This window comes from Podarcis bocagei, assembly GCF_964188305.1.
Source record: "Podarcis bocagei genome assembly, chromosome: 1".
In the NCBI taxonomy this organism is placed as follows: Eukaryota; Metazoa; Chordata; class Lepidosauria; order Squamata; family Lacertidae; genus Podarcis; species Podarcis bocagei.
Window position 1 is genome coordinate 25084836 of NC_138125.1, and position 14402 is coordinate 25099237.

Below are 14402 nucleotides of genomic sequence, written 5' to 3' on the forward strand. Positions count from 1 at the left end.
TGCATATATTCAACTTGGGCAGTTCACTACCATTGGATGGCTAAAAATATCACTGGTTTCAAAAAGATCTAGATCAAGCTCGTTTAGAATAAGGCAGTACTTTTGCTACATACTTAAAACAAGACAAAGCACAGGCATAGGCGTAGCCAAGGGGGCAGGGGGCAGCTGCCCCCCCCCATGAAGTAAATAAATAAAAAGTACTTAACTAACTGAGGTTCTGCCCCATAACATAAAGCCTGCCCCCCCCCCCCAAATATAAAGCCTGGCTTCTGCACTGAGTAATATGATTCGTGTCTGTGGTCTTGCTAGAGTTACGTATTGCAACTTACTAAGCAAAGTTTTTTTAAAAAATGTGAGGCTCAGTGTAAAACACAGGGCTTGGGGACCCGTGGAGTCTACCCCCAAAGTGCCCCTGCTAGTAGGGTACAAAAAAGCAAGGGTGATACCCCCTCTGCCAAGTTCCTTGTCCCTCTTTTCCTCCCCCCTCCCACAACAAACTACAAAGCACCATATTTCCAGATCGTGCAAAATGCTTTCTTCACTTATTTCTCCTTGAAAATATTTTTGTGTTTCACCACTAAGAACAGGCTCAGCACTGTCTGTTTAATAAGATGATTCGAGGAAATGTTTGTTGTTGTCTCAGTCCCTATAAGTATTTTGCAAGGAATGGATCAGGTGTTGGGGAACTTTTGGCCCTCTAGATGTTGCTGAACTACAGCTCCCATCAGCCTCAGCAGGCATGGTCAGTGACCAGGGATGATGGGAGTTGTAGTTTAGCCACAACTGGAGGGCCAAAGGATAACCCACCTTGGAATGGATTCTTCTCACCTTTTCTCCTGGCTTCTTATGCTGTTGCTCCATGATAGCCTTCCCCAGCGTGGTCCTGGCTGGGGCTGATGGACGTTGAAGTGCAAAACATCTAGAGGGACCAGGCTGAGGGAGGCTGCCCTATGGTCTATCATAATGGCTGAAGCCAGATACAAGATTGGTAGATCCAGCCTGAAATCTGACCTAATGGCCACTTCTGATGGTCTTAAACATCACTTCTGCGGAAGATGATATTAAGACCTGGAGTGGCTTCTCTCAAGTGTCATCGAAACGCTTTGCATTTTCAGTTCTTCTCTGATTAGTCATACAGTCTGAGAATCAAATAGGGCAGAATTAAGGGCACTTGTAAATCACAGGACCTCACTTTATTAAACTGACATAAGAGGGAACGTATATTCTCCAGTGTACTTTAGGACAATCCCTTTGAGTTAAAATGAAGTTATCAACAGGTCCTTAATGATTATTTTGTATTAGTGTTTTATGCAGCAGTGGAAACCCAGTTGTGTCAAGGAGCCCTACAGTTAATACCTGTAGCTCTGGAAGTTTGAGGGAATCTGTTTTTGCATGTTCCTATATGAAATTTTATTCATTTTATGCCTCTTATGATAATATGCACATCACATTTTAGCTGACCACTGGATTTAGCACTTCTCTTTTGTAGTTCTCAGAAATTTGGAAAAATCAAATATTTATTTAGATATGTACAGAGGCGGATATGGGGGAGTGCGGCTGGTCCAGTTGCACTGGGTGCAGAGCCTTGAGGGCCACCACAGAGGGCGCTGCAACAGGGATGTAGAATGGGAGGCGGGGGGTGCCAGATTTTGGCTTCACAAATTTGAGACCCCAAGGTCTACCACTGAGATGTAGCTTGTATTAATATTGCGAAGAATTGTTTCACAAATTGCAGATTGATGCAGAAGCGAAATTAGACAGAATGATGGGCAAAAACATGCAAAAGTGACCCTGATCCAAAATGGAATGGTCATCTCTACCTGTAAAAAGAAAATGGTCTTGGCTTAATATATAGCTCAACTGTAAAAGTAGTATTTGCAGGATGCCTCATACTAACAAATTTGCAGTTGCGACGACCCTCGTAATACAGCGAGGGGAAAAAGTATTTGATCCCCTGCTAAATTTGCCTGTTTGCCCTCTGACGAAGAAATGACCAGTCCATAATTTTAATGGTAGGTTTATTGTAGCTGTGAGAGATCAAATACTTATTTCACTCATTATAATGCACAACAATCCTTGACTTTTGTCTTCTGGGTTTCTGGGGTTTTTCCTGTTGTTATTCTGTCTCTCACATCTACATTAAACCTATCATTAAAATTATGGACTGGTCATTTCTTCGTCAGAGGGCAAAGGGGCAAATTTAGCAGGGGATCAAATACTTTTTCCCCTCACTGTAAGCTAGAATCCATATTTTCCCCAGAATATGGCTAAATGACAAAATGACTGCAGAGTACTTATTTATATCTTAGTGTGTTGTATAGCAAAAATACAATACAAAGTACATTTGTCAGTTTTATTTTTTTAAATTCCCTTATTGTTACTTTTTTCTGTTCAGACTTCCCTGTTCTTGTGTAAATAATAGACTGTTCTCTATATGCTATGGAAAATCCCCTGTGACAGTATATAACATTTTCCCCTCACACGTGATGTGTTTGGATAGAAATGTGGCTGCATCTTCAAGCACCCCCCCTCTCCAAACAGATTCAAAAAGCACACGACACTATACTGCATTGATTTGATTTTATCTGTTTTTATTGTTTTGAATTTTATTTATCATAAGCCATCATGGGAGGGTATCTACCCTGAAAGGTGGCCTAAAATTGTGCAACAAGTAAAAATTAAAAAAAAGGAATATTTGTGTGTTCGTACATATGCAGTCTGGTATTGGGGCCAACAGATGGTTTCTTAGAATGCAGTAGTTACCCTGTAACTTTAGTGCTGTTGTCTTGGCATGTTTTGTGTAGCAAAACTTGGAGGAAGGCTAGGGTAGAAAGGTCACACAGTACTTCTGCTACTAAGTATGCAGGCTTAATTTGTTTGCAAATTCTGTCATTCTTAAATGGTCCAAATGATCTAGAAAACTGTGTAAAAGACTCAGTAACATGAAAAGGCTAGCCAGCTGATTAAATGTGTTTTTATTTCAGTTAATTGAATTACATTATAATCAAGCAGTTGGTTAATTTAAATAAATCTGCATACTATGATAGCTTCAAAGTAGTTAATTTTTCAAGGCTTTTGAGGTAACTATGAGAATTCGCCATTTAATAACAAAAGCATCCCATCCTTCGGACCCAAAACCGGGGTGTGCGTCTTCCAGGACACACTCCCGGGTGAGTCACGTGACACACATCTCACTCCCGCCCCGCACCCAAAAATGCATGTTTTGGGACACCGCGCAAGATCACAGCCCTGTAAAAGTGCTTTTTTGGGGGGCGGGGAGTGCTTTTGGCACCCAAAATGGCTGCCACAATCTCGTGTGTAAACATGGGATGACCCTTTTTTCTGGGGCACTTGACAGGTATGCAAACATCTACCACTCATTGTTAGAAGATAAGGTCCGTATTAATACTTTCCGTACTATAACTATGCACCAAAATAATAATAAAATGACTTCAAAAAGAAATGTGTGCCCCTCAGTCTCAGCCCAACCAATCAAAATGCATCAACTTGCCTCCATCAATTGATACTTAGATAAGGAAGATACCCATAGATAAATCAACCAAAGTTTCAGTAAATTTGCTGGTTGATGGATTTGTAAAGCCAGTTAAATTATTTATTTTCCATAATTTTAAATAGCTCTAACATCTCATGGCCCCACTGGCCAGCGAGATTGTGTTGCCGACTGCAGCTGCCACAGGCCATGACTGTACTTTCCCTACGATCTACAGTGAGGCCCAGACCAGACATTTTACCCAATTGGAAGTGAGTGCCAGGAGGGCCTCCATTTTACAGCCACTTTTTATGGTGGATGGCCATCAGCCTTGGCCTTTACAATGTTATGTTTGGCTATACAGTGGTACCTCTGGATGTGAACGGGATCCGTTCCGGAGTCCCGTTCGCATCCTGAAGCGAACGTAAGACGCGCATGCGCGGGTCACGTTCCGCCGCTTCTGTGCATGCGCGCGACGTCATTTTGAGCGTCTGCGCATGCGCGAGCAGAAAAACCCGGAAGTAACGCGCTCCGTTACTTCCGGGTCGCCGCGGAGCGCAACCCGAAAATATTTAAGCTGAAGCGTCTTCATCCTCAGGTATGATTGTACTTGTTTGTATTCAGGGAAAGCAGTTTTCTCTTGAAAAATACAGTTTTATAGGGGAATTTGATTTGATTGTGTGTTTCCTTCTTCTCCCTTCTCCAGGAATGGAATCTCAAACTGCCGGATGCGGACAGACAGCGAGCAGTCCTGCGGCTCCCCGGTGGTGAGCGGCGACCCAAAGGAGGACCACAACTATAGCAGTGCCAAATCTTCCAACCACCGGAGCACGTCGCCCACGAGTGACTCCATTTCCTCTTCCTCCGCCGACGACCATTACGAGTTTGTTACTAAAGGCAACCGGGACAGTAGCGAGGGCAGTGAGGTCAGCTTCCACAGCCACGAGAGCCATAGCGAAGCGGAAGAGGAGGACAAAAGGCAGAGCTCCCGGAAAGAAACCAAGGATTCTTTAGCTGATAGCGGCTACGCCTCTCAGCACAAGAAACGTCAGCATTTGCTGAAGGCAAAAAAAGTACCGAGTGACACGCTGCCTCTTAAAAAGAGGCGTACGGAGAAACCCCCCGAGAGTGACGACGAGGAGATGAAAGAAGCGGCCGGATCGCTCCTGCACTTGGCGGGAATACGGTCTTGTTTGAACAACATCACCAATCGGACGGCAAAGGGGCAGAAAGAGCAAAAGGACACCACGAAAAACGAGAACAAATCCATTGATTGAACTTATAAAACAATTTCGTTTCAGCACGTCAGGTGAATTCTAATGATTTGTGGCAATATCAACAAATATTTTCTTTGTTTCGTTTTTCTTTCACCCCCTCCTCTTCTTCTTCTTTTTTTTTGTTTGTGTGTGTTTTCTTTTTTTCGAACCCTTGAGATTTTTTTGTTTTTAAATTTTTTAAAGGAGATGGAAGCCATAGAACTCATACTGATACTCAACTAATTTTACAAAAGCTTTTCATTACATGAAGACAAAAAAAGAAAGAAAGTAAAAGCCAAAATCGCCATTGCTTTCTCCAGCTTTGTCAGAAATGCATGGTTGAATATGCTGTGACGTCACCAGTTAATGTGAGAGGAATAAAAATTCGGCATTTGGAAATCTCTTATAACCTAGAAGAAATTGGATAATTTGGAAATCGTTCAGGCCAGGCTGTAAGAATTGAAAGTGGAAAAAAGGCCTTATGATTGGGTTTGTGTGTGACGTGTCTAGAGATTTGGGGGAAGTCGAGAGGCACACACAATATCCTCAGAACCAAGGATCATATATAGTGGCATTTGCTTGCGGTTGTGCCATAGAAATCTTGGAATAGCCACTAATGACAGCTGCTCATACAGTAATGATCTATTAGTGCTTCATGTACTGTATATGGCTCAAAATGTGAAGACTTAATTTATAAATTATGGAATACTGAACTGTGTATGCAATGAGTTTCAGTGAAATAAAGAGGAAGGGGTGGAGGGAGAGGGGGACTAGTGATATTCTTTAATCAATTAATTGTCTTCTATATTTAAATTAAAAGAATGTTTTATAAAAAGCCATAAGCCTGAAGATTGGCACTGCCTGCAAAAATATTATGGGAAAACAAGCTATGAGTTCTTAACTGCCTGAGTGAAAAGCAATCAAATCTGAAGAAAATTATGAGTAGATATTTAAGGAGGATCAAAATGAGAAAACCTTTTCTATAAGTCACAAAGATTTGATCTCACTAGGGGGAAAATGCTACAAAACTTGCCATTAGTATTATATTGCTTTTTTATTCTTTCCAAAAAATAAAATCCATGTTGGCTAGGCAAAAATATAAAGAAATTGTGCTCCTCAAAATGAGGTACCCAGTTAAGGTCAGTCAGGATTCATCTGTGCAAAAAATGACAATATATTTCCAATTTTAACCACTGCAACCAGCTGAAATTTCTGATCCACATTGCATGGATTCCTTTCTGGGAGGGACTTGGAGTACAAAATAATAATAAAAACAAACCATTTTTATTAATTCAAAGATAACAAAAGTTCTTGTAAGGTAAATAATGTATTTAGCATGAAGCATGAATTATTTTCATATAAATATAGAAAAATAGAAAAAAGGCTATGCCTCTAATTTTTAAGCCCTTAGGCTTAGTTTGTTTTTTGGGTTTTTGTTTTTTGTTTTTTCCCTCTCTTTTTCCCCTTTTTCCTTTTTTTTGGAAGCAGGTGTTTTTTAAGGTTTAACCTTTTTCAGGGATAAATACTGACTGTTGGGGAACTTACTCTGCAATATTAAAAATAAAACTTCATGCTCGGGTAGGGCTTGGATGGTTGAATTATATTGCCTTGTCTGCACATTCAGCCCCCTCCCCCTACTTCTCTGTTTTTTGAACACGTTTGTCCTTTCTTTGTCTTTACATGTATTAAAACATTACGCAATAATTTCGAGGGCAAGGCAAGTAGTGAGTGTGTATGATTTAAGGAAGACAGTGGAAGACACTGAATTGTGAACGGTGGGGAAAACTTGGCCATTTGATTTGGGAGAAGACGATGACCACGCAAATCTGCTCATCTGCCAGTGAGGAAACAAGTAACGAAAGGGCTTTGGTTTGAGTTCATTGCGGCGGTTTAAGAGATGCATGCTGAAGACGTGTTCTGTTTACAGCCATACTTGGTTTGCGGTGATGGGTCCATTAGCAGATTGAAGGCTTTGCAATAAGGCAACGTCTTCCGACTGATCTTTTCTTTTTCAGTTGCATTGGTATCAAAGGCCATAATCGTGAGACTTCCAGTCCTATAGGCTGTGATCCGTAGGTCGGCACATGGACCAGGTCTCCAGTGGACCACCATCCTAGCTGTAGGTCACCATAGGAAAAATGGGGTTCTCCTAGAACAGCAAAACAAGTTGCAGCCAGAAAGAGAAATTGGCAACCCCCCTCTGGAGCGGATTTGGCATGTGTGAGAGACTCTTTGGGTTCCAGACCTGTAGGTAGACTAAATACAGCTTTACACTGAACAGAAGTCGTGTTGTTTGCTGTTTTGGCGCTCAGGGTTTTTGCCTTGTGTTGGGCTTTGGCAGGAAATGCAGAAAGCATCTTAGGGAATTCCGCTTTGCAGGCTTGGATATTCGTGAAAATGCATACAGTATGAGTTAGACACTCATGCCAACAGACCTGTGAAATATTGGGAGTGTTGAATCAGGCTTGGAATGACGCAGGTCCATCAGCAAGTTCAGCCTATGTGTTACCAGTTCTCTCAATACATCCATGTCTGCCAAAAGAAGGGGGGAGGTAACACTTGCCTAAAGAGAAAATAAACCATGTCAATCAATTTAAGGGTTTTCTCTCTGAACTAGAGTGCCATACTTAGTTGCCATGGAGTTCTACCAAGCATGAGCAAAATTTTAATAGTAAAAAGATGTGGTAGCCTGTTTAGTGGAATGAAAAAGATATTCCACCATGACAAAAATGGGAATGGTTCTTAATTCTGATTAGTATTGATTATGCCAATATTTCCATGCTCGAATCAGCACTGTAGCCTATATAGACAACCAGTGGAGTGTAGCATGCTGAAGAAATTCTTTATTGCTCATTGTCTAGAAACTAAATCTTGGACTTGACAGGAATTCTGGCTTTGTACTGGGTCAGTCCTCAATGCAGAGAGTCTTTGCCTAAGCCATGGAGGGGGGGGGATGAAGATTGCAGCTGTAGATTTATGTCACATTGCTACATCTGGTCTGCCTGTGCGCACACACATACGCACACCCCGCCCCAGTAAATACATGTGTAAACCATGGACTTCCAGCAGGTGCACTGCAAGCTGAATTACAAATTCAAGGGTCATTGCACCTGCTTGTCCTCTAAATAGGGAAAACCCCTCAGACCCACCCTTTGCCCAAGTTTAAAAAAATGGTCGCTGTGCAAGTCTTGCGCAACTGCCTTCCTTTCCGTGAGGTTTGAATGAGGCTTGTTTAGAAGAAACATCACGCCTTAAACACATTTTAAATCACGAATGTGTCCCTCTTCACCCTCTGGTGCCCTTTGGGGCTGTTGGGAGTCTTTAGTCCAAAACATCTGGGGGGCACAAGGTTGGCAAAGACTGCTGTAGTCTGCCTTACACTTCTTTGACATGGAGGCATGCTAATCATACATTTTGCTTAGCAACACCAGTGTAAACCCAGAACAACTTCCTTTTCTCCAGTGGTTCCTTTGCAATAGATACTCCACCATTGCTAGCACGAATGTTTTGTGTACAAAAATGCCTTTCCCCTTGCATTTTGATGGACTGTTTTACCATTTACCTTCTTTCTGGTAAGAATGGTCCACAAAACAATTAAATAATCTAATTGGACAGTATTTAAAAAATAAAAACAACAACCCAAACTTCAATTTCACCATGGAGATTCAGGTTCCATAATGATATCTGTACATGAATCAGGCACCCAAAGACTTTGGGCTTGGAAGCTTTTGCAGGTGATGTAGAGCCAAATATTCAAATGTTTGTGTCCACAACATACTTTTACTTCTATCTAATTTTGGGATTCATTGCTATGCTAATCATCCTGTGAGTAGTACCAGACCTCAGCTGTGGCCTGCCTACAGTGTTCAGGGCAATATATAGGGAAGGTGGGAAACACAGTGTTTACATCAGTAGCTAATCTACTACAGCAATAATCTTCAGATAGAGTGTTTCATAAACAGGAAAGAGCAGTTCTGATATGACTCATTGCTTACAGGAATGAAGGAGCACTGTTCAACAGATGAGGCACAATTAAGCCAAAGTTCATCAATTGGTGCCACAGCTTTCCCACTGAAATTAAAGTACATGCCCCACTTTCCTACTAAAAGCCACAGAGACCTAGGCACTCCTTACTTTTAGGTGAGTCATGCCCCATCTATTGACCATCCATGGGTCATAGCTTGAGTAAAAAAAATTGTCTGTGCTGGGTGCTTCCTTTAATCATCACTGTACAGAAAGCAATTGCAGATAATCTTTTTGCAAAAGATGTCATGTTACCTATTCTTGGAGGCAAAGGATGTCTCATTTAAGTATCCCAATTAAGTACCTAATTCCTATTAGTAATGGTTTTGAAATGGAGAAGATCCGATGAAAGCTTGGCTTGTCTCTTGCACAGCCACCTCCAATAAACTGTCATCTTTTATACAAACTCCAGTGTTAGGTCCTACAGTGCCAACTTCTCACTTTGATGCCAAAAGTGGATTAAAGCAGTTGGGTCCAATTATATAGACTTCAGCTGCAGGGATGTGCTTACTTCCATTCAGCACATGGTGGATTGTTTCCTCCACACTTCTTGAGCTTCTTACCTGTGTGCCACAGACATTTTGAAAACAGTGCACAGAGGGAGTGCTTGTTTTGGAAATACTATTTTGGAAATACTTGATTATTTGTTAGAATTTAGATGGGGATTTTTTTTTAACAAGAAAAATCTTAAGTCACAGAATTCATGACCACTTATGTATTTTATACACAAATTCTTCCTGTTTTGTGTATGACCATTTTACTGTGGAAAGTACCTGTAATCGAGGGTTTTTCATAAAGTTGGATGTAAAATGTTATCATAGCTTCGGTGCTGAAAACTTGTGGGCATGATCCAGACACCGCACAAGCCCAGAGCATATTCTGATAGAGGTAGCATCCAGAGAACTCATGGACCTTGCACTGCAGGATCCGAGCTAGCACTAGGCAGGTGAGCAACTTGGCCTCTTGTACTGTACAGAACAACAGTCCAGTAAGTCCTTGACTCCCATGGGAGGCTGTCTTGGAGCACTTAACGCATGCCTCAGAAGATGCAGGCCCTGCTCAGCTGCATCCTTCCTCTATCTAGACCTTCAGATAGTTTGAAATGGGATAACATCTCAGAACGTCTTCAGGATGCATGGATGGGGTACAGAGGTCCTTGCTGAGCTGGCCATTCTTTGGGCAGTGATGAGGATGCTCTGCCCATTCACCGTGGCTGAATACAGGATTGGGGCAGGTGCATCCAGTTTTTCTTAAGTAGCTTCCAAAGTTCTCGGGCACTTGGGTAAAGCCTTTAAAATAAGAAAATGTTTAATGTATGCCACCAGTCTTTCCAGGTTCGCTTATGTTTATTAAATTCTTATCTTACAGTCTGTTTATCATCCACGTTAACAGATGCACAAGCAGTTCTCTACAAACCTTTCTGACAGCCAACCTGACGCTGGCTGCTTTCATCAAGCTTGTGCCTCTCAACATGTTTTCAGATCCTCCTCAAAGAGCAAATCGGTGATAGAACTGCTGCTACACCAGTGAATCAAGGGCTCTCGCATTCACTTCTTTAGTGGTCAAAGGTGTGTGTGTTTTGCACACTCTGAGCTGTCCCCAAGACAGAAGTGAATGAACTTTGCATCAGCTTGCACACAAGTTCATGTGCATGGTGAAATGGTCTGGATTGGGGCTGATGCAGGCACATCCTTTGTCCAAACTAAGTATGACCCCAGTACATGGCAGGCAGAATATGAGAATCTCAATATAGTGGGGCAGAGCTTGTGAACCATGGGGTGGCTGTTGAGGCTTGCTGGTCACAAATATTCACTCCAAGCTTGTGGCATGCATTGCCCTTGCTGCGTTACATTTGCATGTGGTCTTGGGTGGTTTGGCAAGATGGCAGTCACATCTGTAAGCTGCTACAGGCCAAATGGTGGTGATCAGTGCCATTGGCTATTCAATTCTCAATTACATACCAGTTGGTTTTCCCACTCATTCTGACCATCTCCCTTCAAACTGGAGGATGAGAAGGTGATTAGAGAGCCCAGGTACCTTCCTACATTAAATGAAAGAACTACTGTTAAAAACAAAGGGTGCACTACCAGTTTATACCAGGAGATTATTTGGCTCTGGATAACCTGCAAAAAGTCCTTAGGTTTTAATAATAATAATAATAATAATAATAATAATAAATTTTATTTATATCCCGCCCTCCCCAGCCACAGCCGGGCTCAGGGCGGCTAACAACAATCAAGGTTTTGCCATTAATAAGTAAAATTAGGCAATTGACTTCAGTAAGCTGCCCATCTAATAGTTTTGTTGTTATGCCCATGTTTCTTTGTTACCATTTTTAAAAAGTATTCTTCCACCTGAGACCAGGCTCATTCACAGTCAAGTCTGTGACTGTTCTTGCCAGCTCTCCCTATAATATGTAAAACACTGTTATGCACATAAATGCAGCACTGTGATCTAATTTAAATAACCTTATTATACTAAATATGTAATATACTTTTAACATTTTGCTACAGTGATAATCTTCTGCCAACATCCAATGTCTCTTTGCTTTCTATTGTAGGGAATAAAAAGATGCTGTTAACAACACCCAGTTTACTTTTCCTTTGCAGAACGCATAAATCCATTTATCGTTTTTGGTGTAGGCTTTGTATTAACTGGATGTAGAAAAAACATTTAGTCTATGTGGTTTGTATGAACTTTTCTCATTGCATCTGTTCCTACCCCGTATCTTTGATTGTAGTAATCAGCCGCAAACCAGGAGGGGAAGCATTTTGGTAGGAATACGTGCAACCTTTTTGATGCTCTTTTTTTTCTGGAATGAAAGTTCAGAATCAGTGGGTTGATTTTACAATGTTAACTACGTCCACGCAATCCTATAACTCAGCAAGCAGCCACTTGCCTTGCTGACTAGAAACCAAAACCAAGTGAGTAAACATTAGCACATGCAACGATAAACCATGGTTTAATGCTTCCATGAGCCTGAGAGAAGCGACAGCCTTACACACTCCCCTCTCTTCCTTGTTAATAGATAAATGGAGGATCATGGTTTAGAACATTGGCCAAACAAGTCAACTTTAAACTGTGAGTTAGGAAGCTGGCTTGTTTAACTAACCGTTGTTTGTTATACAGCACAATCCCCCATTTTGAACATCATGCTAAATCAAGCTTCTTGGAAAGCTAATTTAAACTTGGAAGAAATTCTCCTCTTGGCTATGCAGGAGGAGGGGTTTGTGGAAGTTTGTCCACCTCGCACCAAACCATAGATTTTTACATATGTGAACCAGGCATCTATCTGTGATGCTGTGCTTCATTGGTCTACGTTTAAAACCACAAAAGTGGTTTAATACTGACTTCCTTGTAGATGCACATGCTATCAAGTTGCACTGCATTTTATTTCTAGTGAGTACAGGGGAGAGACTTGAGAAATTAGAATTAGTAGTTCTAGGAACTCCACTTAAGACCTTGGCTTCAACAGAGTGGGTACAAGAGAACTAGGGCTTTGGACATGTAGGCTTTTTAAGAAAGTTGGAATCACATCCATCAACTTTTTTGTTGGAAGGAAGTAAGCTCCCCACAAACAGCCAATTGAAAGGATTTCAGCTTTTTTTTTAAAAAAGGGGTGTGACACACAAGTGCTGCCCAGGCTATTGAATTGGGAAGGAGAATGATGTATTTGCACACATGATTTCATGTAGCGCTCAGGATCTGCATGCAGAAGTTGGATTAGGGTGTTATTGAAATGACCGTGAGAACTCTCTGCCCTTTTACTGAATTCAGACTTCTGATGTGACTGGTATGTTTTGTATGATGTGACTTTGCTGACTGTGGCTTGAAAGCTGATAATTTTCTTTCTCTGGTTCCAGTTCAGAGTGAGAACGTAGTGCTTTTTGAAAAAAGTTTATTGATAAGTTTTTCTTCTCCAACCCTTCCCTAATGCACCCAGTATTTTGGGGAAACAATTGTTTTTGCTTTACCGGTTTCGCATCTGCATTATACACACTCACTACTTCAGTTTGCCTTGGTGTCAAATGTTGGAAGGGATGGGGATAGGGAATGATTTCTGAGTGTATGAAAAGCATTATGAACTTGTACATTTTTATACTCTTCTGTAATATTTTTGAAATATTTCTTTTGTTCTGCAGGAAAAAAAAGTGATGAAGCAATCAAAAGACCAATAAGTACAATATCAATGCTTTAGGGGTCATGAGACCTTCATTGGCCAATAGATTAATTTAGTACAGCAATAAGCCATTTTTTCCTCTCTTTTTTGTTTCTGTTTTTTAATTCCTTTTTTGTTTGTTTTTAATGCTGTACTAGGTAAATGGAACTGCCAGTTTCATTGACATAAAATGAGAACTGTGATGGGGGGCATAAACAGTGATGTTAAGTTGTATTTGTGTTTACCTACATGAGCAGTCGAAAGGCAAGTGCAATCAGCCAGAAATACAAGGAAAAAAACGTTGATCTAGAGGCATACTTGCATTTTACGTTTCTTGATGTGTAATCATATTGCCAAAGACAAACTCTTTCATCAGTTATTATTGTAAATAACACTTTCCCAAAACCTACCATAAAGTTTCTGTGATGTATTGTCTTCCAGTTGCAATAAAAATTACTGAGTTGCATCAATTGAATAATTGCACTTACGGGTGTTGGCTTTTATTGTTTCATTCATTCATTTATATATATATATTTGCTGGGCCCTTGTTTGAGGCAGGCAGTGCTGCTGAAGAAGCTACCCAATTTAAAACATCCTTATTTACCGTATTTTTTGCTCTATAAGACTCACTTTTTCTCTCCTAAAAAGTAAGGGGAAATGTGTGTGCGTCTTATGGAGCGAATGCAGGCTGCGCAGCTATCCCAGAAGCCAGGAACAGCAAGAGGGATTGCTGCTTTCGCTGCGCAGTGATCCCTCTTGCTGTTCTGGGTTTCAGAATATTTTTTTCCTTATTTTCCTCCTCCAAAAACTAGGTGCGTTTTATGGTCTGGTGCGTCTTATAGAGCGAAAAATACGGTGATTTGGATTACCCCAGGACCTGCTTTTTTCTTTTTTCAAGCAGCCTAAACAAAGAGGGTTTGAAGAAATTGTTCCGCCTTAGACTTTTCATGTAGGATACGGCTATCGGTGGCTGCTGGCTGCAATTGATATGTTTTGCCTCTGAATACCAGTTGCTGGGAGTCGCAAGTGGGGAGCACTGTTGGGATCAGGTCCTGCCCTTGTGCTTGCCATAGACATCTGGTTGGCCACTGTGAGAACTGGATGAGATGGGCCATTGACTTGATACAGCAGGCTCTTCCTGTGGTTTGTCTTCATTTATCACATTTATTCTCTTCCCAAGAAAGGAGTTTTGGAAGATGAACGTAGGGTCATCCTGTTCTACCTTCTCAACAATCCTGAGATTGGTTGGATTGGGAGGTGTGTGACTAAACTCCGCTGGCTTTGAGCAAGACTGCAGGAGAAAGTAGTTCATATTTGTAGGGCAATCGCTACCAGCTTTCTTGGACTTGGCACTCAACATGGCATTGCCTGGAAGCAACTCCTGCCTGATCATAAATCCTTTGGAGAAAAAGAGGTTTTGAAGTATTGGACTATGAATTATCTATTCCCATGAATTTACTTTTAAGTGTTGTTC

At 41.2% G+C, this 14402-nt stretch overlaps 1 protein-coding gene across 4 annotated transcripts in view; it reads left to right on the forward strand.

Moving 5' to 3' along the window:
• FOXN3 (forkhead box N3) overlaps positions 1–13411 on the forward strand; it is a 146510-nt gene extending 133099 nt beyond the window's left edge. For all 4 annotated transcript variants that reach the window (XM_081173691.1, XM_081173690.1, XM_081173692.1 and 1 more), the window contains 2 exons: positions 4197–10909; positions 11010–13411. In XM_081173691.1, coding sequence (XP_081029817.1) covers positions 4197–4767 — 571 coding nt within the window. In that variant the 3' untranslated portion in view covers positions 4768–10909; positions 11010–13411. The remainder of the gene's footprint in view (positions 1–4196; positions 10910–11009) is intronic.
• Positions 13412–14402: the final 991 nt, after the last annotated feature.